General features: G+C 55.1%; 1 protein-coding gene across 3 annotated transcripts; it reads left to right on the forward strand.

Moving 5' to 3' along the window:
- The first annotated feature begins 4,834 nt into the window (after positions 1-4,834).
- Positions 4,835-27,616, forward strand: TAFA3 (TAFA chemokine like family member 3). Of its 3 annotated transcripts, none has more exons than XM_064498027.1 (6): positions 4,835-5,039; positions 12,717-12,805; positions 13,101-13,216; positions 22,549-22,698; positions 23,952-24,076; positions 24,252-26,111. In XM_064498027.1, the coding sequence occupies exons 3-6, from the start codon at positions 13,102-13,104 to the stop codon at positions 24,657-24,659; spliced, it is 798 nt and encodes a 265-aa protein (XP_064354097.1). In that variant the 5' UTR covers positions 4,835-5,039; positions 12,717-12,805; position 13,101; the 3' UTR covers positions 24,660-26,111. The 3 variants fall into 3 exon arrangements, with proteins under 3 accessions (XP_064354097.1, XP_064354098.1, XP_064354099.1); XM_064498028.1 differs by lacking the exon at positions 24,252-26,111 and adding an exon at positions 26,121-26,413 and having other exon boundaries at positions 4,840-5,039; XM_064498029.1 differs by lacking the exon at positions 24,252-26,111 and adding an exon at positions 26,421-27,616 and having other exon boundaries at positions 4,845-5,039.

The raw sequence follows: 27,616 nt of genomic DNA on the forward strand, positions 1-27,616 counted from the left end.
GGCAGCCCCCGGCGCTCACTGCTGCTCCAGCACAGCCTGCTCCAGCCCCTCCTCACCCGCTGCGTCCCTCCCGGCTGCAGCCGCTGGCCTCGGCCGAGGCACGGCAAAAACTGCAGAGAGACGGGGGGACGCTGGATGCCGACGCAGCCTCTGCCGCGGGCTGCCCTGTGTCCCGGGGCAGCGGGGCCAGCGGTTCGGGGTGTCCTGGAGCCACCAGGTTCAGGGGCTCGGGGTGTCCCCGGACTCCCCAGGGCTCTGGGGCGCCTGGCGTCCTGCCGCCCCGCAGGCTGCGTGCCGGGACATCCGCGCTGCTGAACGTGTGCAGTGGCAGTCTATCTGTACAGCCCCTGCAGGCAGCCCGTGAGCCCCGCAGAAAAGCAGTGCTGGAAGATTCAGGTCACCGTTGTCAGAAACGGTTATTTGGAAGTGGGATCTGAGGCGGGAAGGAGAGGCACTGAAGGGTCAAACGCTTCCTCCAAACGGGGTTTGCCGTTAGGGTGCTCAGAGCGCGGGGTCCCACACGGCAGTGCTGGTGTCCGTCTGCCCTCGGTGGGGGTGGGACGTGCTCTTTGGGCCCAGCAGCCGCTCCAGAGAGCTGGCTTTGCATGGCTCTGAGTGAAAAGTGTGCTGAGAAGTGCTGCTTCTTTCCCTGTTTAATTTTTTGTGGTTGAAAAAAGCCGATTACCTAAAGCATGTCAGGCTCCTTGCCTCTCCTCTTGTGGAGGGTGGGGAGAGGAATAGAAAGTTCTAATGCCTTTGAAATAGCTGCATAGAAATGATCTTGGAATTTCCTGGCATAATTTTACTGGCTCTTTCATCTCTGTGCAGCCCTTTATAAACTGCTCCGTGGCTTATTGCAACCAGAGCCCTAAGAGCCAGAACACAGGAGAGCTCCACGGCTTTGCACTGGGAAGGGAACAGTTTGTAGCCCTGGCACAGGCGCAAGTTAGAGCTTAATGTGCTTCTGGCACTTGCTGCCCGCCTCTTTCCTCCCAGCCCTCCCGTGCCGTCTGGCTGCTTGCACGCTCCCGCGGCCCGGGCTCGGAGGGGCTGGCCAGCTGCGAGCCCTGGTGCTGCCCGGCCGGCACTGGCAAGGCCTGGAGCTGTGGTGGGAATGGGGGCAGCGGGCAGGGGCTGTCTGGGAACAGCCGGGAGTGCTGGGACCCCTCCGGTCCTCCAGCAGCTCTGAATCCTCTGTCTCCTTGCACCAAATGCCTTTCTCCTCACGGCACCTCCATCCTGCTGCTGGTCGCAGAGGGATGCCTCAAATAGGAGTGCAATATGCTTTGTGGTGTTAAGGCTGAAAATCACTGGATTCTCAGGGAACACTTCTCTTCCCCACAGGGCTGCGAATGTGCTGTGTATCACTGAGTCACCAGGATGCATTCCTGGGAAAGAAGGAAACTGAAGTTTCCAAAATGAATTCTGTGCGAGTCTGAGTCCTCTTTTACATTTCCGTCATTTCCATTTGCTAAGCACTGCACTGAAAGAATGGCCTGACGTAAAAACATGTTGCAAGATGTTCCCTAAAGCAATGCAATGCAGGTAACAGTTTTCCAAGAAAGAAAAAGCCCATTTTCTTCTATTCATTCTGCCTGTGAGCTCAATGGGAAGCTTCCTCCTCGTCCGCGTTTCTGGTGCTCCCTTCCACAGTGCTCCCTGGCACGTGCGTGGGGAGGGAGCCAAGCAGAGCCGAGTCGGACCGGGAGCTCTGGGGTGCAAACTCCTGTGAACCTGCTGCGGCCGCTTCAGATGCCAGCGGCTGTGCCCTGAGCCTTTCCCTGCCCTTGGAGACTCCCGTCCGGAGTGGCCTGTGCTTCCCCTGCCTCCCACGGCTGTTCTTCTGAGGAGACGGTCCTTCCTGTCAGTTCTGCACGGCTCTGCTCCAGGCAAGAGGAACTGAACTGACCTTGACCTTGACCTGGGGCAGCAGATACTGGCAGCTCCTCGTGCATGAAAAGGGGAAACTGCTGTGGATGGAGAACACTGGCACCAGCACTAACAACCTACTGCCAACCCACTGCCATGATAAACATCAATTAAAAACTAATAACACAGGAACTGGGCTCAAGTTGTGCTGTTTGGCTTCATTTCTTGTGCAACTGCTCAGTATTAAGAAAACTGGAGGTTCATCATTCTGATGGGCTGCTGAGCCCCAAAGGAGGTAGGATGAAGCTGGGGATATTTCTTCTGCCTTGTAATGTACTTTCTGGTAAGAAAATATGAAAGAAGGACATGTTGGTGGCATTTAAACCAGTACAGAAGTAAATTAAACATCTAGATCATAAAAATACCAGAGGATGTTTTAAAATAGGCTCTTCACAGCAGTGCATTAGTTGACTGCACAGCTTTAGTGTGTAATGAGCAATATATTAATTTATAATTAGTGTAATACAGTGAAGCTCAGCAAATAGCTCTGTGCACTCTGGATAATTCATCAACAGAAGCAGCAGCTTTTAATGGTTTCCAAGGTTTGCCTGTTCTCTGTAATCGGGAAGTTCAGAATTTATTGTTCTTTCTTTTAAGGGATCCTTTGACTGCAGCCACACAGCTTTACTGTGTCTGCTCCCACCCCGGTGCAGGGCAGCCTTCCGAGCACTGCAGCTTGCAGCTCACGCACGACCTCTCTGCTGCTTGTTGTGGTCAGTGCTGGTGCATATTTCCTGTAGGCTTTTCACCATCACCTCTTCCTGATGTGGAGAGGGAGAGAGCAGCAGACTAACCTCCTTGAGTCACTGAGCTTTTCTCCCCGCTGCTGCCGAAACTTCCTTCCCCCTCACATCACCCTGGGGATCTTCATGCTAAATTCTCCCCTCAAAGGCCTCAAGAGTCTCCTGTCCTCATATAATATCACTTGACATAGTAGAAATAGAAAAGGACAATAATAGACAAATGTATAATAATAAGGATACTTTGAATTTATGGAGCCTTTGGGGATGTTATTTCTTCAGTCTGGAAGCCTGGATCTAGATCTCAGACAACGTGGGGACCTAGAATAGGACTTACGCCACCAGTGTGACCTCCCCAAAAGCCCTGCCTGGTCTGCAGGCACCCCGGCTTCCTGGAGAGCATCTCTTGCACCTCCAGCTGAGCCTCTGCAGCTCTCCAGAGCCACCGCCGTGTTGTCCAGCTGAGAATCTGCAGCTGAAGTTCCCTGCTGCGGGCAGTCTTCCGAAAGAGAATGAAATCTGCAGTACGGGGTAGTGTGTGCTGAGATGGCCTGGAGGCGTCAATACGTAGGCAGAGGAACTGGATGAATAGCTTACACGTTAATCCAGTGATCCATTGAAAATGTGGGTGTGACAAATCTTTCTGCGGAATAAAATGGTGGGATCTCTGCTTTTTCCAGCTGCTTTATTAAACTAATTTGTATGCTGCTACCTTTAGCTGTAGATAAGTTGGTCACACACTGAGGATTTGCAGAGTTGTGGCATGCCCATCTCTCCTGGCACAACCATCTAACCCAAGCCCTTGTTGTAACCCCCGAGTTTTCTTTCTGATAAGCCAGTTATTCATCAGTTAAAGGATACAAAATATTTCCCGGTATGTCAACAGCTATCCCATATAAGAGGAAATAATTTGTTCTGTGGTGAGATGAGTATTCATCACCAGGATTTTGCACTGCAGTCCCTTTCCTTGCCAAACTTGTTACGGATGTGAAGAAGTCTTTGTTTTCCATGATAAAACTATGGACTATTTGAAGTCACATCCAGGAAAGAGAACAATGTAGAAGACTGTTGCTGGGAAATCTAACAAGTAAGAAGCTGGGAGGAGGGGTATAGGGGAAACTGCTATATTCACTTTCACTGGAATTTAAATGAAATCAGTTTTACTTAATCTTTTCTTCTGTGTTGAAGTGCTGTGATCTGGAAAGCAACATGTTTGCATTTTCTATACCATTACATCAATAAAGACCTTGATTTTGTAAGCTTCCTTATTGAATAATCTGGCCTAATTTAATTGGAATTTGGCTGATGTGAAAGGTATTTTTGATTGCATTTGCTCTTGATTGCTTCTATTAAAACTTTGTGATCTGGAAAGTAATATGCTTGTATTTACTTTTCACTACAGCAATAGACATGAGTTTGTGGACTCTCTATCAAATTACCTGATGAATATGAACAGCAGATTTAATCTAGTTTCATATTGATTTTTGCCTTTATTATTTAAAACCCTCTGATCTGGAGAAGAGGATGCTTGTGCTTCCTTAACATGCTGTTTCTGGGGTTTGGGTTAATCTTGTAGAGCTTTTTCTCTTTGAGCAACCAAGTCTGATTAACTGCAACTTAACATATGATAAATTGAGCCAAGATTAAAGAGAAGTTCGGGCTTCTGCTGGGGGTGGACAAAGGGGAGAAACCTCCCCAGTGCACCCGGTGGAGCAGGGTGTGTGTGTGTGGGGGGGGGGGCAGTGAGGGAGCCTGTTTCCCTGGTAAGAATGGGGATAGTGTGGGGCTGTGTAAACCGGGGGGGTGATGAGCTGCCGGGGGGGGTCGGGTGGGCCGCTGGCCGCGGCGCGGCGCGGCCTGGTGGGGAGGGGCCGTGTGCGGCCTCAAGGCCCTGGTGGGCCGGGGCCGGGGCCGGGGCCGGGGCCGGGGCCGGGCCGGGGCGTGCGGGCGGGCTGCCCACGCGTGGGCTCTGCCGGGGGCCGGGGCTCGGCCCGGGCCTGGCGCTGGCCGCCGCGGGGGCTCGCGGAGAGGCGTCCCGGGGGAACGGGGGGGCTCGGCCCGCCCGGGAGCCGCTCTGGGGGCCGCGTTCGGGCGGCTCCGGGCCGCGGCCGCTGCGGGTCGCCCGTCGCGCGGGGCGGCGCGCTCTGAGGTGAACCGGGCGCGGCCGCTGCGGCCGGCAGGCGGCGCTGCGCCCCTTCGCGCCGGGACGGCCCGCGCCCCCGCCGCCGCCCGCCCCGCTGAGGCGAGCGGAGCCCCGCCGAGCCGAGCCGAGCCGAGCCGGGCGGAGCCGAGCGCGGTGCCGCCGCGATGCCAGGGGGCCGCAGCGGCCATGGGCGGCGGCGCCACAGCCCGCGCGCGGGGCGCCAACAGGTACGTGCGGCCCGGCCCGGCCCGGCCCGGCGCGGCGGGAGTTCGGGGCGGGCGGCGCGGGGCGGCCGGGGCGCGCTGAGGCGAGGCGAGGCGAGGCGAGGGGAGGCGAGGCGAGGGGAGGGGAGGGGAGGGCGGCGAGGCGCTGCCGGCCGGCCGGGTCCCCGCGCTGCTCCCCGGGGCGCGAGGGAAGTTACCGCCGCCGGCACCGCCGTGCGGGGAGCCGCTGCCTGCCCCGGGCAGGTCCCGCTCCCCTCGCGGCCGCCCCCGCCGTGGGCCGGGGCAGGCGGGGCGGGGCGGTGCGGGGGCCCCGCGGTGCCGGACTCCCGCCTCGTTCCGCGGGGGAGAGGCAGGACCCCCCCCCCCGCCTGGGGCCCCGGGCCGGCGGGGTCTCCGCTCGGGGGGCCCGCGGGCGCGAGTCCTCCTCTCCCCGCCCTGCGCCAGCCCCTCCGCGCCGGGGGGCTGGAGCGGGACCGGGGCACCAGTGTCCCGCCGAACCGGCCCGGCAGGCCGGAGCGCCGCCCGGTCGCCGCGGTCCCGCTGCGGAGAGGGGCGAGGAGGGCACCTCGAGGGCCCGCTGCAGAGCCGCCCTGGCCGGGCCGTGCGGCCCGGGGCTCCCGCCGTGGTGCCGGGGCTGCTGAGCGCCGCGCCTTGCTCCGGCGACGCGGCGGGGGGTCGCTGGTGGCCTTGGGCCCCGGCGAGCGGGCGGGCCTGGGGCAGAGCTGCCTGCGGGGAGAGGGAGCAGCAGAGCAGGAGTCGGGCCCGCGCCTGGGCTGAGTTCGAGTTCACAGCCCTCCGCTTACCTGGGCGGGAGGGAGGCAGTGCAGGCTGAGGGGATGAGCAAGGAGCTGGGAATAAATCAGCCTGGGGAGAGCAGGAGCGCGCGGGGAAGGAGCGCCCTGCCCGCCTGCGCCTGGCCTGCGGCCTGCCCGGAGCACGCGCCTCGTCCCGGCCCGCCGGACGCCACCGGGCCCGCGGGGCTGGGCGGCCGTGAGCCCCGAGCGAGAGTGCTGGGCGCTAACGGAGGCGTGCGGAAGGGCCCGGCTCGGCCTCGACCCCCGGGGGAGATGGCCGCACGCGGTCGCCCGCCGTGGGGTTTCCTCCGGAGCGGAGCCGCGGCCGCCGGCCGCCCACGCCGGGCTGGGGGACGCCGCGAGCGCAGAGCGACGGGAGGCAGCAGCTGCCCTGCCAACGCCGTCAGTCAGCGCAGCGCCGGCTGAGCGGCCAGCCCTCCCGGGTGCTCAGCCCCGGCGCGGCTGCGGCGGTGGCTCACGTAGCTCTGACTCCTCGGCTTTGCCTGTAATTAAGGATCGTCAGTGCTGTGGAGGGAGCTAGTGGTTAGCCGGTCCGGTGGCTTGCACTGATGCACCCTCAGCTGTTGGCGTGGAGGTTGCTGCTGTTGCCGTCGGTCTGTGTTCGGAGGATGGGAGCGTCTTGCTGATCGGCCTCTCCGGGGACCTCCTAGCCGCTTCTGGAGCTTGCAGCTTCCTCCCAGGATGGGCAGCAGCAGAACAGCCCGGAGCTCCTGGGCCCAGACCCCGCAGCCCGTGCAGGTCTGAGCATTTCCTCGCCTGCTGCGGCAGAGGATCCGGCGCTGGGGTGGTTTCCCGGTCTCAGGTGAGAAGGGTGATGTCCTCCCTGCCAAGCCTGCCTCGCTGATCTGGAGGCAGCAGTAGCAGAGCTGGAGCCCGTGCTGTGCTGTCCCCAGGGACTGTGGAGGTGTCTCATTGCTCGTTTTCATGATCGCTCAAGGCTTTTGAGGAGGTTTCAGCTTCTCTGGAGACTCTGCGGCCTTTCAGTGCTGCTGCAGCTGCTTGTGCGGCCCGTGGAGCCTTGCTCCGGGGCAGGGGAGAGGACAGCTTCACCCAGGAGTGTCGGCTGAGAGCGCGGAGCGGGAGGGTGGTGGTCTGGGGGTCCAGTCCTCCCTCTCCTACGAGGGAGGTTTGAGTCGGCCACTGCTGTCGTGAGGTTTGCCAGGTAACCGTGCGGCGGGTGATGCACTGTCCACCGCCCCATATGATTTTATTGATGGGGTCTACATATCCTTGCACGTTGTCCTGCTTGGAAAATGGCTACGGGCTAATCTGTTCCCTGAAGTTTGCAGTTGTCCTGCATTCCCACCTACCGGGGCATTGCTGCGATGGTCTGACTTTTCAGGGAATATTAAAATAAAATCACCGCCTCCAGTGGGCACCGCAGCGTCTCCTGCAACAATTATGGAAATATTTTTGTTCCTCTGGGCTTTGTAAAAGTTTGCTTTCCTCCTCTGTGGCTGGGCTGCCTGGTGGTGTGGACCCCGGACTGTGCTTTCTCGAGCTGGTGGGTGCAGCTCTTTTTACACCGAGCAAAAATGCTGAAGTTCTGAGATGTGCTGAGATAGCAGGAGTGTTAAAATAGCTTTCAGAGGGCGAGCAAAACTACTGGGATGCATGTGCATAAAGGTTGATAGTGCTGGAGCTGGACTGGAGAGTGCTTGTGTTATTTAGCATTGAGAAGCTGCGAATATGCCAGCCTCCCCCACTGCTTTCTGTTTTTTTGGAGGGGGAATTTTGCTAAGTACAATTATCCAGCTCATACAGACCATTGCAAATAATGCTCCAGACTTGCAAACTCTGAGCATAATTTGGCATGACAGAAAGTCCCTCATTAACACCGTGGGGCGTCAGGCTGCCTTCCAAATGGAGTTACAGATGGAGCCGTCCTGGCTGGAGGTTCACGGTTTTGCATGTGGCTTTAACACAAAGGGAGAAAAAGCCCCTAGGTACCAGATCCTACGATTTTGGAAAAATGATAGCTACACTTTAGCGTGAGATCAGCCTCGTGGCTGCTCATGATTAACCTCTGCTAACTCTGCTAGCACTTCGTCGCACGTAGCTCTGTGCTGTATTTAACAAGTGTGTTAAAAAATTAAAATTGCTGTACGAAGGGCAGAGGTGTGAGAGCGGTGTGATGCTCGGGAGAGCTGGGGCTCTGTGCTGACACGGAGAGGAGATGTCCATGTGTCTCCCTGCTCTTTCTGCCGAGGACGGTTGGCTCCTGCTCCCCGTCTCGGTCTGCTCTGGCCGCACGTGCTTTGCGTTGGGTGTTTCTTGCACGACCAGGGCCTGATCCCCGGTGGCTCGTCCAGGCGTTTGCACCGTGTGGATGGCTAGGTGCCCAAGCAGCAGTCCGCGTCCCTGCCCTCTCGCTGCTGGAAGCATCCTCTGCGGAGGGGAGACGGGGACCAAGGCCCTGGCGGGTGGCCTACCCGGAACTAGCACTGTTTTTGGTTGTTTCGTGGCAGGGACGCTTGTCCTGCGGTGTGACCCACCTCTCCTGCGCTCCGGAGCAATGAGAGCGCGCGGGGCCTGTGCGCGTGCGTGTGGGGACAGGCACGGACACCGTCGGAGGAGCGCTCGTCTCGGCCGCCCTGGCTGCGATCGGAGATTCGCCTTCAGAGATTCAGGTGCTTTGCAGTTACTCCATGTCCCGGCTCGGAACAGAAAGGCAGAGTAGCAACTAACAAAAAACGTTAATGAAAGATTCCACAAAATTCCAAACAGAAGGTAACAGGATGCAAAGTGCCAATATTTTCAGTTAAAATTAAGTGCTTTGACATGCCGGAACACCACGCTTCATTTCAAAATGACATTCCAGACTGAAAAATTTCAAGTCAGACCAAACATTTTTAGTTTGAGTCTTATGATGATGGGTGTTGAAAGCTGTCAAAATACCAATTTCTGTGAAGCTGTGTTTTCTAGCGGGAATTTGTGCATGAGCGAGAGCGCTGAGTACGTGTACCGGGTGGGTCCAAGGAGGAGCAGCAGCTCCCCAGCGCCACGGGGCTGGAGCCTGCTGCCTGCTCAAGGGGATCGTGGCTTTTTAGACCTTGTGCTTCTTCAAACGCCCACGTCAGCTCTCTGAAGTTATGCGGTCGCCCACTCTGCTTCTGCAGTACAGCACAACAGCTTCCCTTTGAGTGTGGCGTGGACAGCGTGGGCTGCATTATTGATACCTCTGTGACTTATTTATGCTTTCGTAGCCATAGCAAACAGCCCAGCCCTTCTGGGCTAAATATAGTGAGCGCTGGAAGTGTGTCCTGCATGGTATGGAGGAGGTGAGAGGTGCGCTTGCTTTTTGGCTCAGCCAAGAGAGATTTGGCCCAAAAAACATTTAGAAGCAGGTCTCGCGCCAGCAGGCAGAGCCTCCCCGTGTTGGCCGTGCTGATCTGGTCCCGGCTGCGGTGCCTTCCCCGAGCCCAGCCTGCGAGGGCGACGTGCAGGGAGGATGCCCCTGGGGACAGGCGCTGCTGGCGCGTGGGGCCAAGCCGCGGGAGCGGGAGAGCAGATCCGTCGCGGTGGGTGTGGGTGTGTGCAGGAGGCATCTTGCCCTCCTTTCTGGCCCGGGCCCTCGTTCCCGGCTCGCTGCAGTGCCGAAGTGCTGGTGCACGCACTGCCCGGGGGCTCCGTGGATTTGCATGAAGGGCTGAGCTGTTTGGAGAGGGCAGCTTACTTCTTCATTGAGGAAATAGCACACGTTTTAAGCCGGTGTCGATATCTGCATGCCAGGCTGTGACATCTCTGAGGGGACTATTACAGTGCAGGCCGCTGCGTGAAGAGCCGCTCTTTGAGGGAACTTCTTGCAGAGCAGATCTGCTGACGGCCCCACCAGCGCTCTGCAGATTGCCTGAACGCGTCTTTACGCAGGGGAGTGAGCACGGCCTTGTCACATCAGCTCGTGCCCGTTTCAAGCAGGGATTGTTTTCCTGCAAATTAAACCAGTCTAATTCGTCCTCGCGCTGCCGTGGCTCGGGGCGGGCTCTCGGCACCATTTGCCGCTCGCTACCGCCTGCTTGCACCCGTGGCCGCAGGGCCGCCGGCAGCACGTGCCTCCCGCGCTGGCGCGTGGCGTCGGGCGTTGGCTGCGGTCGAAGAGGCCGCGAGGGCTGGGCAGCTTCCCTGCCGCGTTCCCCGCTCCGCACCCCGGGCTGCCCCGCTTGCTGCGTATCCGGCAGCGGCACAGCGATGCGCCGCGGCCCCGGCGGTGAGACCTGGGTGCCGGCGTGCGTGTGCCCTCCCTGGGCGCTGCTTCGCAGTGTTCCTGACTGCGCTGGCTATCCCACAGCATCAAGTGGGAAATTTTTTTTGCCTATGAATTCTTTTCTTGCATAAAATATGTGTTTTTGTCATTTTTCTGGGTGAATGTCAACATTTTTGGTGACATTTTCTGTTTTTTCTTCCAGCTGGGAGAATCAAAATGGAAAATATCATTTTAAATAAGCATTTTGGAATGAAACATTTTTCATTTTGAAATGTCAATTTAAAACAGAACAATTCGTTTTGAAATGCTTCAAAACAAGAAATGCCCTTTTACCACCTCAGATCACTTTGTTTTGTTTAAAAATGTCAGCGTTTTCTGTTCTGGCACTTCATTATGTGAGTATGTTTCAGTGTGTCTGATTCAAAACAGAGCGTAATTTGGAAGATTGTTGAAAATTAAAGATCGCTTCTCCAAGTGGCCCCAGCTCGTCTCCCGCTGCCTGGCCGATGCCTCGCGCCGCTGCTGCTGCTCCGTGCGTTGATGTCCGGGATGCTCCGAGGAGCCCGGTGGGACGAGGTGACGAGCGCCCGGTGCGGTGAAGCTCCCCGCCGGGCGCAGGGCCGTGGTGCCGCTGCTCCGAGGAGGGGGCGTCGGGGGCTGCGGCCGGCGGTGCTACGTAGCCTGATCGGTACGTGCCCAGCCTGGGCACTGGGCAGCCAAGTCCTGGCCCCGGCTTTGCTGTGGGGCTTTGGATCAGAATTTCAAAGGATTAGGTCCCTCCAGCTCCGAGCTCCTCTGTCCGTAGCGCTGCTTCTGAAGTTGCTCCCTCGTTCCCTTTTATCTCAGCGTCTGCATGCACGAGGAAGGTGGGTTTTTGCTCTGCGGGGTGCTTGGATGTGCAGGTAGGAGAGGGGCAGGCAGGCTGCTTATCATGGGCTCTTGGCTAGCAGAGCAGAGAACTCAGCCAAGAGCAAAACAAGGTCTGGAGAGAGGTAATAGAGTGACTGCTACAATTTTTTCCTTGCATGGACACAACGTAATCCAAATACTCAGTACTAACTTCCATTTAGTCGAAAGAAAAAGGTGTTGCTGTGGTCCGGGCACAGCCCTGGAAGTAGAGGAGTGGTGCTCGAGTCCCTGCCGGCCTCCCTGGCTGGAGCATATCCGTTTCCAGTCGCCGGTCACGAAGAAGGATTAGGAGGTGGCTCCTGAAAGGGAGCAGGAGGTCGCTCGGCGCGCTGGCGAGGCCGGTGCTGCGGCTGTCTGGGGCCCCACGCCCTCTGTGCGGAGGTGGGAGAGGGGCGTCTTTGCCGGGGAGCGTGTTCCAGCCGTTCGCCCCAGTGCCGCGACTGCTGCCCTCCTTTGCTGGCATGTACATCCTTCCTGGCATGTGGAGCGGTAACGGCGCCCTGATCCAGCCCCCGTGCTGTTGGTAGCACGAGTAGCGTTCTGAATTAGTGCCTTATTTTAAATACAATTTGGTTGCAACAACTCACTTCCCATTAATGACACTTGAGAGCAATTTGTAAATTTAGAGTTTCAGCTGCTACTCGAGTCTGCCTGGAAGCCTCCAGCTGCCAGACAGAATAGGGCAGGTTGCACTAATATGAATAGCAACCACTCTGCTGGGTCTCGGCGCAGTCTCCTCTCCGTGCCGGCCGGGGCTCTTCCGCAGGCGCCCGCTCGCCGGGACGTGGCTGCGCTTGCGGAGCGGCTGGCCCCGGGGAGCGGCCCCGGGAGAGCGGCACTGCTCCTGGCAGGCTGCGTTTCCCACGGCGCCGTTTAACCGGGAAGACAAGCAGGGGAGAGCTAAATGCCAAGTCTTGTTGTTGGAGGAGCACGTGTATGCAAAGATAGCGGACACAGTTTTGTGTCTGTGTGGTTTTACAGATTTTTGCAGATGTATTGAAAGGAAAACCAGTGCTAGAAGAAGGTATTTTTTGCTCTGGGACACCTGGATTCGGTTTCCGGCCCTGACCTGGGCAGTGTGTGTCCACCTGGACAAGCGGCTAGCCCGCTCCTCCGCTCCCCGTGTGTAAATGGCAGTAGTGGTGCTTGCCTCTCGGAGCCGGTGTCCCCGCGGGATGGCTGCTGGTCGGTCTCTGTGTCAGCGTGGTGTGCAGAGTGCCCAGCCTGCGAGAACCAAGCTTAGCTCCCTTCGAGGGACCTCTCTGACATGAGGGGCAACGAGAGTACGTAACCCTGCTGTGGAGAGTGTGGAAACGATTCACTGTTAATACACTCTTGCTCTTCTCGGATGCTTTTGGTCCATAGTTAGTATTTCTGATCTGCAGTTAATACCTAATTTAATGGGCCTGTTTCTGTTCTAAGTCAGGAGTAACCAAAGCAGGTGGGGTCACACTGGTGTAAAACAGGCAACCATGGTTATGGATGCAGTTACTGGAGAGACTTTGGCGCGTGGTGCATGCTCACGCGTGTGTGCAGACACGTGCTTTGCTGCCCGATCCGCTCCTGCGCACCTCTGTACCTTCCCCAGTGTCCTGGCTCGGTCGGTGTGGAAATGCTGCCCCTGCGCGGGAGCCCGCTGAGGCTCGGGGTCCTTCCCCACCGCTCCCGGGGAGCTCCGCGTTTCCGACCTCTCGGGTGCAGCCCTTCCAGCAGGTACTGTTATCCGAGCGTTGTTTCTCTCTCCTCTTTCAGGTGCACTGATGTTTGCCCTTCTGCGTAAAGACCTGATCTCTCGGAGGCCGGCAGATGCACAGGTGTTAGCTGCGAAACCCCAGTAAGAGGTAAACGTCTCTCTCTGCTGCTCTTGGTGTGACGTGATTTCTGACCTGCCTGAACGGGCCACGCTGCTTGGGAAATCTGTGTGGCGGTGAACCCCAGGGCACACACGTGCTCGCTGCGTGTGCGCCTGCGCCTGCCCCGGGGCCGCAGTCGTGGCAGGGCCCTCGGTCCCGTCGCAGTGCGCGTTAGGGAGCTGAAATGCTGCATTCAGCAGTGTGCGTGCGCGCTGCCCCTTGCACCTCACTTCGCAGCCCCCCTTCCTCCGTGCATCTCTCTTTCTCTTTTTGTTTTTGGTAGAATGAGTGAGAGAGACTTACAAAGCTTGAGCAAATGGGTTTTGGTGCTCACTCTCTGCCTTACCACGCTGTGGGGAAGACTGACGCTGGCCTCCACCCACCACAGAAGCCATTCAGGTAGGGAAACTCGTATTTAATCCGTGAGCTGGGCGGACCACGCTGGCGCCGGGGCTGGGAGGGTGGTTTGCTGGCCAGGGCTCTCCCCTTGCACACTGCCGGTGCAACCGTGCTTCTCTTGCTGGCCAGCTCTCAGGGCACAGCTCCGATTGCACTCGGCTTTGAGCTGAGCAAAGCAACCGCGGTCTGAGCTGAAAGAGAAAAAGGGTGCGGAGTTATGTAGGCCTCGGACCAGGCCTTACCCCTGAAAGAGTGCCAGAACTTTAACCCTCTTCAGGGGTTTCCATCAAGATGCTCGAATGTAGTCTGTGTTTAGAAAAGAGGAGATTTAAGGGTTAATTTGAGAATGTTCTTGCTACTGCCTGACCCCACACCTAACCCCTGTCCTATTTCTGTCATTTTTCCCTGACAGTTAAAGCAGTTCTAATCCTATAATCCCCATCCTCATTGCTTAAAACCAAAACATATCTTCCGGAGTGACTCTGTCAACTAGCTAGTCAGCAGTTACCTGCTTTACCCTCTTTCCAACCTGTAACAGGTGCATGAAATATAAAACTCCTCAGTCATCTCTGGAATTATTTTTGGCGCGAGCTCAGGACTTCCCAGGATGCAGGCGGACTACCTGGGTGATCCATGTGCCATCTTGCGTGGGAGTGCTTGGAGTGAAGCCTTTACTGAAAATGCTGCCCTGGCTACAGGGATATTTGTATCAGATGAACCTTTAAGCCGATGGGAGCTCGCTGGGATAGATCGGAGATTTGCAGTGTTTGCAGATGTGTCTGTTTGGTTAGACAGTGCTGGGGAGGTTTCACGTTAGCATCTCGTTCAGTCCAGTATCGCTGCCCATGCACTGGTGGAGCGTGGCTGGGGGACGCTCACACAAACTGTTGCTTTGGTCCGACTCTCCTTGACTTGAAAACCTGGAGGCCAGGAGCTGTCCCCCTTCTGGGAAGAGTCGGACCTGGAATTAACAAAGCAGAGGCTCATCTGGGTTTAAAAGTGCAGATGCCCAAGTGTATGTGTGGGGTGTGAATTATGTATAAGTCTCACTCCGAACGTAAAAAGACATGCTTATGTATTCATGTGTTCACAGGGAGAGAGGAGGGTTTTTTCACTCACACAGAGTATTCCACAGTGGACCAAATCTTGTGCTTCTTATTCAAGCAAATTCTAACCTGCAGCAAAGAGGCCATAGTAGGAGCAAATACTTAAAGGTTTGACCCTACTCTGTGTCTCTGCATTAACAAGCTTGCTTTCTGCACTTCCTATATTGTAAGAATTTTGCGTATTTGCACTGTCTATTTCTTATTTTCCTAGGCTGTGTCTCCATTTGCTCAAAACAGGATTTTTTAGGCTGCTTGGTGAAGTTTGTGGGTTTTATTTTCCTGTTGTCTGCTTGTGCTTCTGCTTCACTTGGGACAGTTTTTAGCAAAGGTTATGTTTGAAACATACTTTCATAAGGTCTTGTTCTCAGTTGTGATGACGTTTTTTCCCCTAGAAAACCTGCAGTCATATTTCTGCAAGTGGAAATGACCTAGAGGTGTGAAACAGGATAGCTGCACCCTTAATGCCTGACTATGACTCTCAGAGACGCTGATGAATTAAATGCATAAAAGGATATAGACATGCAATGCTTTTGGCCCTTTATACCATTGCATTTATTCACAGTTAAAACCAGGTGTGGAACTTAAAAATGAAACATAGCATTTAATTGTGACTATGTGGCCACAAGATTTCAGATCCCCAAACGCATGAATTTCTTAAAAAGAAAGAATGCATGCAGATCCTCTTTGTTAGCCTTCCAGGAAAACAATACATTTTAAACATATGGCTTTGGAAATAAGATCTAATCACTTAGTTCACCCAACACGTGGAGAATGCTAATGTGTCGAAGCAGAGCAGTGCTTCCTGGTTTATGTGGTTGGATTTAAATAGCCACATGAATCAAGTGCTGAGATTAAGTCATTTGGAAATGGAATAGGAAACTCCTTGGTGAAGAATGATTCACCAGCAATGTAGTCTCCCATATAACTTGGTGAGCTTTACCTGATGAGCAAGACTTGCTTGTCTGGATGTAGCTCCTACAAAGATGGTCCAGCATCTTCAGATAAACCCCTCTAATGCCGATTATCAGAGTGCAACCTTTGCCTTTGTTCACATTCATCACTCAACACGGAGCAGAAGTAAAGACATTTTGACAGCTAGGATTTGCTATTGGGAAATGGGGTTCTCTGAATGAATGAAGAGCACTGATTTCTGATTATCTCAAAGAGAGATTTACTGACCAGCATGTCATTGTTTGGAGTGAGCACAGTAGCTAGGTGGCTTTTATTTGTGAGATGCTTCTGCAAATTCCCCTCTTTGCCTAGGGAGGTGATGTGCAGCCTTTAAATCAAGACAGAACATTTTTCTGAACCATCTTCTCTAGATCAGGCAGAAGCTGCGGTTGAGTGTGTGGGAAGCAGCAGGTCTGTGCCTCGTATCACACAAGAAGGCAGATTGCTTGATCGTAGCTCTATCCTCTAGCTGTAGTATTTCCATATAGGTTTCTCTCTGACACACAACGGCAGAACAGTTTAAGCTATTCTCAACACTGTCCATGCATTTGTGGTTTTTTTCTGCTTGCAAATTTAAAGTGGTCGGATTTGGAAGAGACGTTTACGAAGGAGCTTGCACATATGGCGAAGGGGAACATAGTGTGAGCTGAAGTTTTGATTCGACAATGCAGTAAAAAAGCCCTGCTGACATGCACTGATAATGGGCAATAAAAACAGGTCTACTTCTCTCCAAAACCATTTTAAATAATACATGTGTCTAAGGCAGTAGTGATTTTAAGCCTTTAATTATTTAGTGAGTATTAGTAGTAGAGTTCTTGCTGGGTACGGTGTACAGATAGCTCACGTCGCTGCAGCGTGGGCTGCGCGGGGCTCCCCTCCTTCGAGGGGAGGAAGGCTTTCCCTAAGGAGCAGAGACAGAGGTGGGGAAGGAGGCACAAAGGTGAGAAGTGGCTCGTGGCAAAACTGCAAGCTCCATGAGGCTGTGCTGTCTCCGAGACAGAGCTCACCTGAGCAGCCGAGAAAGCTCCGGGTCCCCGTCTCCTTGTGGGGACTGGACCCAGGTGCTGCCTTCCAGGTTTCCGCTGGTTTCCCGAGGTGTTGCGCAGTCTTTTGGAGGATGCTCTAGACCAGTTCAATGGCGCTTTGCTGCCCAGGAGGAAGGCGTTGTGGAGTGGAGGGTTTCGGCATTGCCTGGCAGTTGTAACGTGTTCAGCTTCTCTTCATTTTACAACTTTCCACCAGGAAACAGCAGTATTTTATGCTGAACAAGCAGAGCAGTGCCCACACCTCCCTGAGACAGACAAAATATGTCATTTCAGGTTATGCAATAAAAAGCATGTTCTGCTGCTCATTTAAAGGTCAGCCAGAGTAGGACAGCATTTTTATTTTATTTTTACATGCAGGATTCAAAGCCTGGTGCTTTTACAATGTCTTTATGGTTCCATGAGATAAGATTTTTTAAAAGGGTTCCAGTGGGGAAATAACAGTTAAATTGGAGGGAAAAGCATGCCAGCAGCTCTGGAATTTGTCCCAGGCTCTCGGAGGGTTTCCTACTCTCGGTGTTAAACACACCATCTGATTTGCATTTTTCAGTTGTATCTAATATGAAGTTTCCTGCCGTTCAGGGAAAAAGGGAAGCACCTGCAGGGAGCTCCAGCGAATCCTGACATTCTCCCTGCACTTATTCTCAGACTTGCAGCTCTTTCTGCCTGGATGGGTGACATAAAAGACCAGCGTAGCACGGAGCTGCTCAGCGGCACGCTGTGCGGTGCAGCGTGGCCCCTGCCGCGGCACGGTGCTGTTAATCCCTTTTCCCACAACGAGGGAACAGCCAAGCGGCTCGCTGGCATCCTGGGCTGCGGCTCAGCAGCGAGCCCTGGTCCCAGACCGTCAGCCCTAACGAGACTCCCGAGGTGCTCTAGGAGAGTGCAGACAGGCTGCCGTGCCGGTGCAGAGAGATTTCCCTTTTCCAAAGGGAAAGCTGCCTCCGCCTCCTTAATCCCCCCGCTACGTTCGAACACAGCCCGCAGCTTTATCGGGAGCAATTACTTACGGGAAGGCAACGCGCCGTGCCCTGCTGCTGTGCTCCCGGCTGGAGCGGGGGACGTGGTGCGTGGAGAGGTCTGCACCGGAGAGAGGCCTGGGGCGAGCTTCCTGCGTCGTTGCTTCCCAGGACAGGATATCGGGATGCTCAAACCACCCACAGGCAGACGAAAGGCTTTCACAGCCCGAGGGAGGGCCCGGCCCCAGGGCCGCGTGCTGCTGCCCCGGCTCTGCCCGCGGAGCGGTTGCTGCGGGGATGCGAGGGAGAGGCAGGGCTGTGCGTGGCCCTGGGCGGCTGCAGGGGCTGGTGCCTGGAGGCTGCCTGACCTCCGTGGCACGTTGGCGGTTCTTTGATGAGCAGTTCAGGTCTGAGCTCGGGAGCAGAGGCAAGTGCGTGAGCGAGGAGCGGCACTGCTGTGGATGATGGGCTGTCAGCCCCCCTGCGAGGTGCTCCTCGTAGTCAGCTCTTCCTGGGGCAAGGAGGCAGCAGCTCCTGGCACTGTAGTTTGCTGCCTGACCCCATTTATCAGCAGATGCCTGTGCTCTGACTGGCTCAAAGGAAAGCTGTATGCTTTTGAGGGAAAACAAAGGGCTTTCTGAACATTTCTGCTGTGCGGATGGCAGTCACCCTCCGCACTCCACACAATGGCAGACGTGCACCTCTGGCGCAGCTGGGCTAATTACAGCCTGTAGCTGAATCCAGCAGGGCTGGAGCACAAAGCACCGGCTTATTAGTAAGAGCATCTCTTGTCTGAGATGGATTTTATCTTCGCCCCATGGCGTGCCCGGGGCTGTGGACACTCCCACTTACATTATAACCTGCCCTCCAGGCAAGGGAAGAGGCAAGCGCTAGCTGGAGTCGGGACTGCGTCAGCCTGCTCCGGTGGGAGCTCGTTTCTTGCATCCGCGCACTTGCAGTCTGCAAACTCCTGCAGCAGTCGCTGGGCACGACTTGCGCAGATGCTGCCCAGGCGCCCGCTGGAACAGAACAACGGGCCCCGGGCCGTGTGCCTGTTGGCGCAGGGCTTACAGGCGCGGGCCTCGCCGCTGGGCAGGCAGCGGTGGCAAAGGCGCGTGGGGGCCTCTCTTTGCAGGACACAGAGACCGAAATGTCAGCATGGGAAAAGCGTCGTTGCACAGGGCCCTCGCCCAGCAACGCAGCCCAACGCGGGGAGCGCGGCGCACGCGGAGGCGGCGGGGGCCGACCCTGCCCTGAGGCGCCGAGTCCTTCAACCCGCAGTTGTTGTCGCGGTTGCTGGGTTCAGGCAGCAGCAGTAACAGGGAGGAGAATCTAATTTTTCTTTATCTCCCTGCTGCACCTTTTTGAGGAAATTAAAAGGGTTTTGGCATGTTAGTGAACTCTTATTGAATGGCTCTAATGAGTGATTTCTCAGTTCTGCCTTGCTCTCCCTCTGCTGAATCTTTTTAAATTAGCTGAAAATGAGAAGCCAGAGAGCTGAAGTGAAAGGGAGCAGAGGGGATCGTCTGGGCCTTCCTCTTGGGAAGAGCTCTGCTAATGAAGCTTTATAGAGAGACTTCTATAAAAATGAGTCAAAATCACAAATGTGTGTGAGCACCGAAGTTGAAGGTTATAAAATCACTTGTTCAGGCAGGGCGTGACCTGCAGCTGGGGTAAGCGACTCTCCACGCTGCTGGACCATGCGGCGGGCGTGCGGGGCAGGAGAGGGAGAGAAGTGGGGAGAACTCAAATGAGTGGGAGTTTGGGCTGGTGCAAAATACCCGACGAGGCCAGGTCTCCCAGGATGCTGCATCAGCCACCGCCTCGGGCCTTCGTTCGTGTGGGAGCAAGGCACGAGGGTGGACGCGGTGTTGCGGTGGGCTCGCCCTGCAGCACAAATCTGTGCTCATGTTTATGGTTAGCCAAACCCAAGGACCTCTGCTTATTTCTCAGATTATATGGAAAATCCCGTTAACCATGAAAAACAAGGCAAAACAGCCACGTTTGTTCTGTAATGAGTTGCTTTCCTTTTCGCTTTGACCAGAGTCTATCATCTCTACATTCAGAGAGAGTGGGAACCTTCATTAAAACTGAATTATGATGGCATTTAGAAGGGAGGATAAAATTTATAGCCAGAGATGCTGTTACAAAATGCTTCCAGGATAGGTAATTGTGTAATTATTATGGGCAGATATGAAAGCAATGGTTCATTAACAGAAAATGACCGTGAAATAACAATAAATAAAGCCAAATAAAAGCCGTAGTAATCGCACAGCCCATCCTGCCTGCGTGCCAGCCGGCGCGGGGCACGCCGGCCTGTAGAGCCCAGCCCCTGGTTCCTCAAGGACGCAGGTGTGGGACTGGCCACCGTCACGGGCATGGCAGGGGGAGGACCGCAGCAGGGAGGGACGTGGCGTTAGGTGGCTCTGAAATCCGCAGAGTCCCGAGGGTCGCAGCGTGCTCTTCCTCCTGTCCGTGCTCCCCACAGCACCGATTTTCTGCACGAAAGCAGATGTCAGCCTGCCCCTGGTCCTGGTCTGGTGGCACCGCTGGTGAGTGCATCCTGGTTCAGTCCTTGAGTCCTGCCCTCGTTTCACCCCTCGGTAGGTGCCGAGGTGCTGCGGGAACAGGGGAGAATAACTGCTTTGGACAGTGAGGCAGGATGCAGTGTTCTTGGCTCTTTTGGCAGCAAGTGGAAGTTAGCAAAAAAACTGTGAAATGTCGTCCGGGCTCGGGGGTGGTTGGTTGGTATGAACGGCAGCGACGCAGCATCGCCTCTGTGAGCGACCGGCTCCAAGGCGCCGTTTGTGCAGCTCCTCCGTGACTCAGTGCGGACACATTCCAGGAATAAGGGGGATATAAATATTTGATACCTTCCCCTTCCCGTCGCGGTAATTGCTGACCAGCTGGCAGTGGTGGGAGACCTGTGGTGGCTGAGGAGGGGAATTAGCTCTTCGGCACGGCCGTCCTTCTGCAAGTCAGAGCCAGCGGGGCCCCAGGCTCCCGCCTTGCTGGCAGCCTCCAGCTCTGCAGCCTGGCTGCCTCCACTGTCTCCTGGCGTTGCTGGTTTTGAGGCATCGGAGAAGCCCTGAGGACAAGCTCCTGGAGCAGCCCCCAAATGACCGGGGCTGCGCCATGCAGATGTAAGTAGCAGGTTCGGAGGCAGGGACGAGGTTCAGCGGCGCAGAGCTGAGCCAAGCCTGCAGGCAGGCACTGCTGCGCCGTGCCAGGCAAGCGGGGAGGTTGCGTTTGTGCTGGCGTTTCCCAACAGCGAGGTGAAAATGTTGTTGCAAGGCAGAGGGCTTTCCCCCTTGAGGCTGAGGAGAGATCCCATTCCCTGAGCTTTCACTTCAGGAGATTAAGAGGCTGGTTTCTGAGAGCTTCTGAAAAGCAGGAGGTCTTTCCTAGCGAGCGTGAGTGTTCGATACCTCTCTTTGGGGACCCACAGGCGTTTGCCATGACACAGGCAGGGCTTCAGCCGTTCTCTCCGTTTTCCTTCTTATGGAAATTGTAGCAGAAATGAACAGGAGTTAAACCAGCAGAAAACCGCGGCACTGCTTCCCTGGGCCCGCATGCTTTAGCGAGTTCAAGAGCGAACGTGCTCCCTGGGATCTGCAGCGCGGACGGTTTGGCTGTTGGACTGTGCAGGACCTCGCCAGGCAGGTAGCTGCTTCCCAGGAGCCATGTCCTGGAAGAGCCGGGAAAGGCACCAAAACTGCGCATCCCGCCTTGCTGCCGCTAAAGCAGCCTGCAGGCCTAGGAGGCTCAGAGGTCTTGTGCTTAACTTGCTGCTCTTGTGTTTGTAGGCTCAGCGCAGCAGTAAATTTGGGGCCGTAAGCTGCATCTCCATGCATTGCCAGTTGGTTTGGCAGCCTGTTGCCTATGTGATAACTCGGCGATGAGCATAAGGGTCAGCGTTTCCCTGGCCCTGTGCGCGATGGGCTCTCCAGCGACAGCAGAGCTGGGAGGCACTGCCAAAGGGGCCGAGCGCGGGCTCGTCCCTCGCGGGAGTACCGCCAGCGGCAGAGCACCCAGAGCGCCCGCCGCCTCAGCCTCGCTCCTCGCATTTGCACCTTTTGTCAAGCTTCTCCCCCGATCGCTGCCGAAGGTGCCCTCAGGGCTCCTGCTGCTGTGGCTGGTGCTGCTGTGGGGGTTGGCAGAGGACTCGTGCATGGCCTTGAGTGGAGAGCAAGGGCAGAAACCAGGCGGTTGGCTGCGACCGCGCGGTGCGTGCCTGCCTGCCTGCACGTGTTTTGGGCTGGTGCGCTGTAGGAACACGGCTTCCGTGTGCTCCTAGCAGCCTGACTGCTGCTTACTGCGTAAATCAAAGACTGTTCCCAGCAGCACATGGGAGGCCTCAGTGTGCAGCTCTGCGCTCGCTCCTCCGGTGCTCGTTAAGCAAGACCTGCAGGGATCACACGCTCCCAGGTCTTGGGAATAAAGTCTATGCAGCCTCATTTGGCTAATTTGTATTGTGGTTGTGTGGGCCATTAGCCAACGAAATTCATTGATTTGTGATGCTAACTAGATTCTAAGCCCAGATCCCAGAGGTGATAAGCCAGCACATCAGTTTTTCTTTCTTCCTTAATATTTTAATGGCACTGGGATGGGGGAACTGCAGATTAGCCTGGATTTCTGATGAAGACCATGACATTTCTGTGTCGCTGCAGGGTGGAAATGCACTCCTGGTACTCCCTTCCCCTTGCAGCGGATGGAGTGTGATGATCGGGCGGGAGCATCCCTTTCAGCTATGGCTGGGGCTGGGGTCAGAGGTGGCATTACTCTGTTTGAAGCCAAAGGCAACACAAGGCACCATCCCCCTCGTGTAGCATCTCATTATCAGCTCCAATTAACTAATGTGCTCATTCATTTCAATAAACCGCTTCCCTTGGCCATGCAAAAGGCTGTTAATTTTGCTCAGCGGGATGGGCATGAGGGCTGTTAGGACCATAAGCCTGCACGGCAGGGTGTCTGGAGCAGGACCACTGTTCTTCCTCGTTACAGATGGGTGGGGAGGGGCTGGACTGGCCCGTATGTGTGTGCGCAGCAGCCTTGGGGCCTGGTGAAGTTCCTGGGGCGCAGGACAGCTCTGCCCAAGCCCTGCCTCCACCCGGGCCATCGGCCACAGCACGCGCTGCCCTAGGCCCCTGTGCTTGGGCTGGCAGAGCCACAGCTCTCCGCTGCCCGGCCCCGCTCGGGGGGCTTCCGGGCCAGGACGTGGCTGGGGGCCCCGGGGCAGCCCCCTGTAACCGTGGTCGTTTCCCCTCCTGCAGTGCACATAGAGCCGGGCACGTGTGAAGTCATTGCAGCTCACCGATGCTGCAATAAGAACAAGATTGAGGAGCGCTCCCAGACGGTGAAATGTTCCTGCTTCCCAGGGCAGGTGGCGGGGACGACGCGGGCAGCCCCGTCGTGCGTGGATGGTGAGTACCCAGCAGTCGGCAAGCCTCACACCTGTGCTCCCTGCTGACTGTATTTTCCCATTTGATCAGGCCAGTGCAGTTTTCATATACCTGGGACTAAGGGAGGACTTCTGCCCAGGGGCCCTGGCTGGATTTCTCTGCATGGATAGGATGAAACTCTCCAACCTGGGCTCCAAGTGAGAGCTCCTGCAATGGAGCAGAGGGGGGGAACCAGCGTTTTTGATTTCTCCTTTGATGTAGCTGCATTATTCTACCCTGTGCAGCCCAGAGGCTGCATGTGCACAGGCACATTATGGAGCTTCGGGGGCTCGAGCTCCTCCCCGATGTTGTTGTGCAGAGCCCTGCCGTGTTGCTCCGCTAGAGCTGGACCTTGCAGCATTGGTCTCTGCGCGTCCAGCTTGCCATGGTGCTGCAGCTGCAGGCACGGACATGACTCCAACGAGGCAGCACCATTTATGGAGAGTACTAAGCAAAACTCAAGCCATATATATTTTATTGAATGTCATCATGTGGTCCTCACAGTAGAGCCACCAGAAGCAGCTGGAAGCTTCTGCCAGTGCATTATTGATTCACTTGAGAGCCTACATCATGTGAATGCATTTGTGCACAACACCAAGAAACGACTGGGTTAATTCTCAGGGAAGGTTTTCTGTCCTGAGCAGCTTTTGTGTTGTCTTTCCCAAATATGGAGAAGCCCCCTGTAGTTATGCACATTGTAGGCATAAATTACAAGAGTTTAACAAAGTCAGGTACTAATAGACAGTCACTTTGCCTTGGTAAGTGGAGCCTGAAGTAGGTTAGTGAACAAAGCTGTTTTCCCTGCTGTTGTCCAGAATGAGGACAGGGCTGATAGCAGGCTTTTAGCTCGGGATAGTGCAAGAAAACAGGGCACCTCAGAGGCAAGTGGAGAAACTGGGACAAATTAGGTCATCTAGCTGACAAGCAGAGATCCTTGTTTTCCACAGATTTGCAAAATGGGTGGCGTTCCCACCCGGAGCGTGCCGGAGGCGGAAGGGAGGCACCTCCTGTTGTGGCACGGCGGAGGCGGCTCGGACGGCGAAGTGTGTGTCTGGGTGTGCTGTGCATGGGGGCCGAGGGCTTCCCCAAACCCCACCAGGCTGATGGCTTTCCCGGCTCGGCTCCTCTGTCGCAGGGTGGCTGCGCCTGCTCCCGGTGCCCAGACCGCCTGTGTCGTCCCTCCCTGCCCGCGGGTGGTTTCGGCTGCTCCTGACACATCCCTCCTCTCCTTCCAGCCTCCATCGTGCTCCAGAAGTGGTGGTGCCAGATGGAGCCCTGCCTCGAAGGCGAGGAGTGCAAGGTCCTGCCGGACCTCTCCGGCTGGAGCTGCAGTAGTGGCAACAAAGTGAAGACGACCAAGGTATTTCCGTGTCGCGGTCCCTTGTGGGCGGCTGTGCCGTGGGGCGTGAGGAGCTGGAGCGGAGCCGGAGGGCCAGCGAGCACTGGGCTCAGACTGGCAGCATGCTGGGGAGACGGGGACACCTCGCTGCCCTTTCCCCAGCCTGGGGCAATCAGACTTTTGCTTTGAAACCCAGGAACATGCCCCAGAGAGTTCACAGGGAGGAAGAGGAGAGCTCTGGCTTCTCCAGGGCACGTGCAATTTGCTGCGGTTGTGCCAAACCCAGCGGAGGGAGCAACCTGGGTGTCCACGTGCCGGCTGTGCAGGGAGGTGGAGTGGGAAGGAGCTCGCCCATGGCAGCGAGGACAGCACGAACACTGAGTCAGTCCCAGGGCTGGTGTCGGCCTGGGAGCTCTTGGCTCACCGTCTCCCAGCTGCTCCCTGGAGCAGCGGGCTCCTTGTCCCAGCCTTCTGGCACAGCCCTGGATCCATTGAGGCTTTCTGGGATGTCACTGCTTCCCCATCTGAAGCAGTCATCTGTGACAGAGAGCTACATGATTATTATTTTCATGGCTTGCTGAATGCCCCAAAGAACAAGGTATAATTAAAATTTTATCAAACTCATTAGTAATTATATATATGTCATGGTTAATCAGTTGCATAATTTTGTAATCATTGTTCATACAGTTGAGTGTAATTATTCCGTATGCTTTAGCTCTTCTCACCCCACATACCCTGCTGTAAAATTATCGCATTAAAAAAGTGATGTGGGGATTTTTTTCATTATCACTATTATTTTTGTACACAAAAAGCATTTTCATGCTCAGATGTTTTTATGGGTGTCAGAAAAGGTTCCTCTCGCCTGGCATCCATCACTGACCAGTAATTGCAGCACTACTTTTAGCTCGTCTTCTTTTTCCCTTCTTTATACTTCTTAATTAATTCTTCCCCCCAGTTGATAATGTAACTCAAAGCGTCTGAGGCTTTGCTGACCCTGGGTTCCTACTGGGACTGTTCCAGTCTGCAAGAGGCCAGAGCTTCTGCTCTTCTCCCCTTCCGGCAGCCCTGATCTCCTTTATGGCAATCCTCTTAACATCCTTTTTTGGCTTTTTTGCCCGTCTCCTCAGGGAGGCTGCGTCTTAAAAACTCAGACCTATGTTTTCAGAATGACTAGTGACTTTTAATGCCCTGTTAAGCACTAAACCCTGAAAGGGGCTGGATTTCCAGAAAGTTTGAGGCACCTCTCAGTTGCTCAGTGCAAATAGAGCCCAAAAGAGAAGCTGTAGCCAAACAAGGAGTTCACAAATAATCTATAAGCTTAAATTTGGAACAAGCATCCCATCAAACAAATGCAAAGAGCAAATTGTGTTTGCATCTGCTGGGACTGTTTGCTGAAAATTCACAAGTGGGAGAATCAGCTGGATGTGTTAGATAACTTGCCCACTGCAAGCAGATTGACCGTTTCCATTAGCAAAGAAGATACCAAACGGACTTCTTCGGGAAAATCATTTCAAACAACAAATAAACGAGAGGGGAGCATGATGTCTCCATGCGTAATCCATTAGTGGAAAAGGGAGAATGTGGCTCTCTGAAGAATTTTGTGACAAATTATTTGCTCAGCAGGGAAGGGATTTAGCTGTCATGGGACTAGAACTAATCCATGCAAAACACATCACCAACTTGGAGCGACTGAAAGCCGTGACACAGAATATTCTAAGTCATGAGATTTTAAGAAAATAACAGTACGGGATTACAGTATACAATTCCCAGGGCATCCTGTAGCCTGGTGTGGGGGTGTGGGCTGGGAGCATCCGCACACAGAGAGTGACCACAAATTGTGCAGCATCAGAGACAGCCCTGGGTCCCGTGCGCTCTCCAAGGTGCAGTCGGGACCGCTCACTTCTGCAGCAGTAAAAGAGAAAACTTTCTGCTCCGTCACGAACGTGTACAGTGCCGCCAGCCCCTCACGCCGCGGGTTTGCGTTCTTCTTGCAGTAGCATGGGTGTATTGTAAGGCTTAGCTATTGTAATTGTTACTGTAACTTCATTCTTTTACGCTGAACTAGCACTTAATCCAGATGTTGTGCTGGGTGATGGACAGAGCCAGAGCACAAAGCAGTTGCAACAAGTATCAGAAACATTGGCAAATACGGAAGGAAACAGTGACTTAAATTCCTGTATCTTGCAAAGCGCTGTCCAAAATACTGGACGTTGTAGAGGAAGCAGTTCAGGACATTGGCCAGAGGTGAGACACACCTTTCTTAGAGCTGTGTGAGCAATAACCCGAGCGTGAAGGAAGCTCTAGCTCGCCCTGATAGCTGAACAGTGGCAAGTGCCTGCCTGACACTTCTCTCCTTTGCCCACAGGTCACGCGGTAGCTTTGGTGGTGCTCTGCTGTGGACTCGGCTGGTGAGCGTTGCTGTTGCAGCAGCCGGGACGTGGAGCGGTGCAGCACAGCGCTGATCCCACAGGGACAGGAACCTTCCATGCTCCGCAGAGCCAGGAGCAGCAGGACTTTCCTGGCGGTGGACAGATTGCAGCTGTGCCAGAGCGCGTGGCGATCCCCCAGCGCTGCACCCCGTTGCCCTTGCTGCTGGGCATCTGCTGATGCTCTGTGCCTGCTGCGCCGGAGAGCCGAGGCTGGCGGAAGCCTGACGGTGTCCTGGGCCTTCGTTCCTGGGAACGTGTCTCGTTGCTGTTCAGACCATGCCAGGTACCGCTCCAGTGCCGCTGCTGACATCCAGCTTCCCTTAAGGCTAGTCATGGGTCCCGAATGCCGTTGCAAGACTCCTGTCACTCCACGGCCCCCTTCCTGCTCATGGACACACTCACCGTGGGCTCATTTTCCTATCCCGGTAAATAAAATTCTCAAGTCATATAAGAGCTGTTGACAATTACAGAGAAAGACAACAGTCCCCCAAAACTGGCTTTATTCTTTCATTTAGGTAAAATAATTGCTGTGAGAGTCATCTTTCCCCCATCTCCAAGATCTTGAACCAGTGTCACCATCTGGAAATTAGAACTCAATGTTCATATAAAGTCCTCCCTGCCATTTGATTCACTGTTTTTAACCCAGATGGGATCCCAGGAAGTTTGCACGCTCTGGACCAGATCCTGATCTTGTTATCCTCGCCTAAGGCTGGGAGGACTCCGCTGACATTGGTGGCATTTTCCTCTCTGCCCCGTAATCTAGCCCACGTAACCATAACCAAGCCCCACACGTGGTGAAAGCGGCAGTGCAGCCTGGGCTGTCTGACACCGCTCCAGACACCGGAGATGATATACTGTAGCCATGGAGCACGCTGCTGTTTTTTTCTTCCTCTGTAATTGCATTAATCAGGGTGTTAGTTTAATATCTGTTCTCTACAATGCAAGTCCCAGACACCAAATTACTGCTAATGTTTGCAATAGCATTTCAGAATAATGCGAGGGGGAACCCTTCTTCTTTCTGTTTGGTTTGTCATGCCTGATACAACATAGGCAGCTGTCCAGAGACCCAGACAGACCGAGACAGGCTTTGTTGTTGCATTAATTCAAAATAAATAAAGAAAAATGTACCGTG

Source organism: Dromaius novaehollandiae, chromosome 27 (assembly GCF_036370855.1).
Source record: "Dromaius novaehollandiae isolate bDroNov1 chromosome 27, bDroNov1.hap1, whole genome shotgun sequence".
NCBI classification, from domain to species: domain Eukaryota; kingdom Metazoa; phylum Chordata; class Aves; order Casuariiformes; family Dromaiidae; genus Dromaius; species Dromaius novaehollandiae.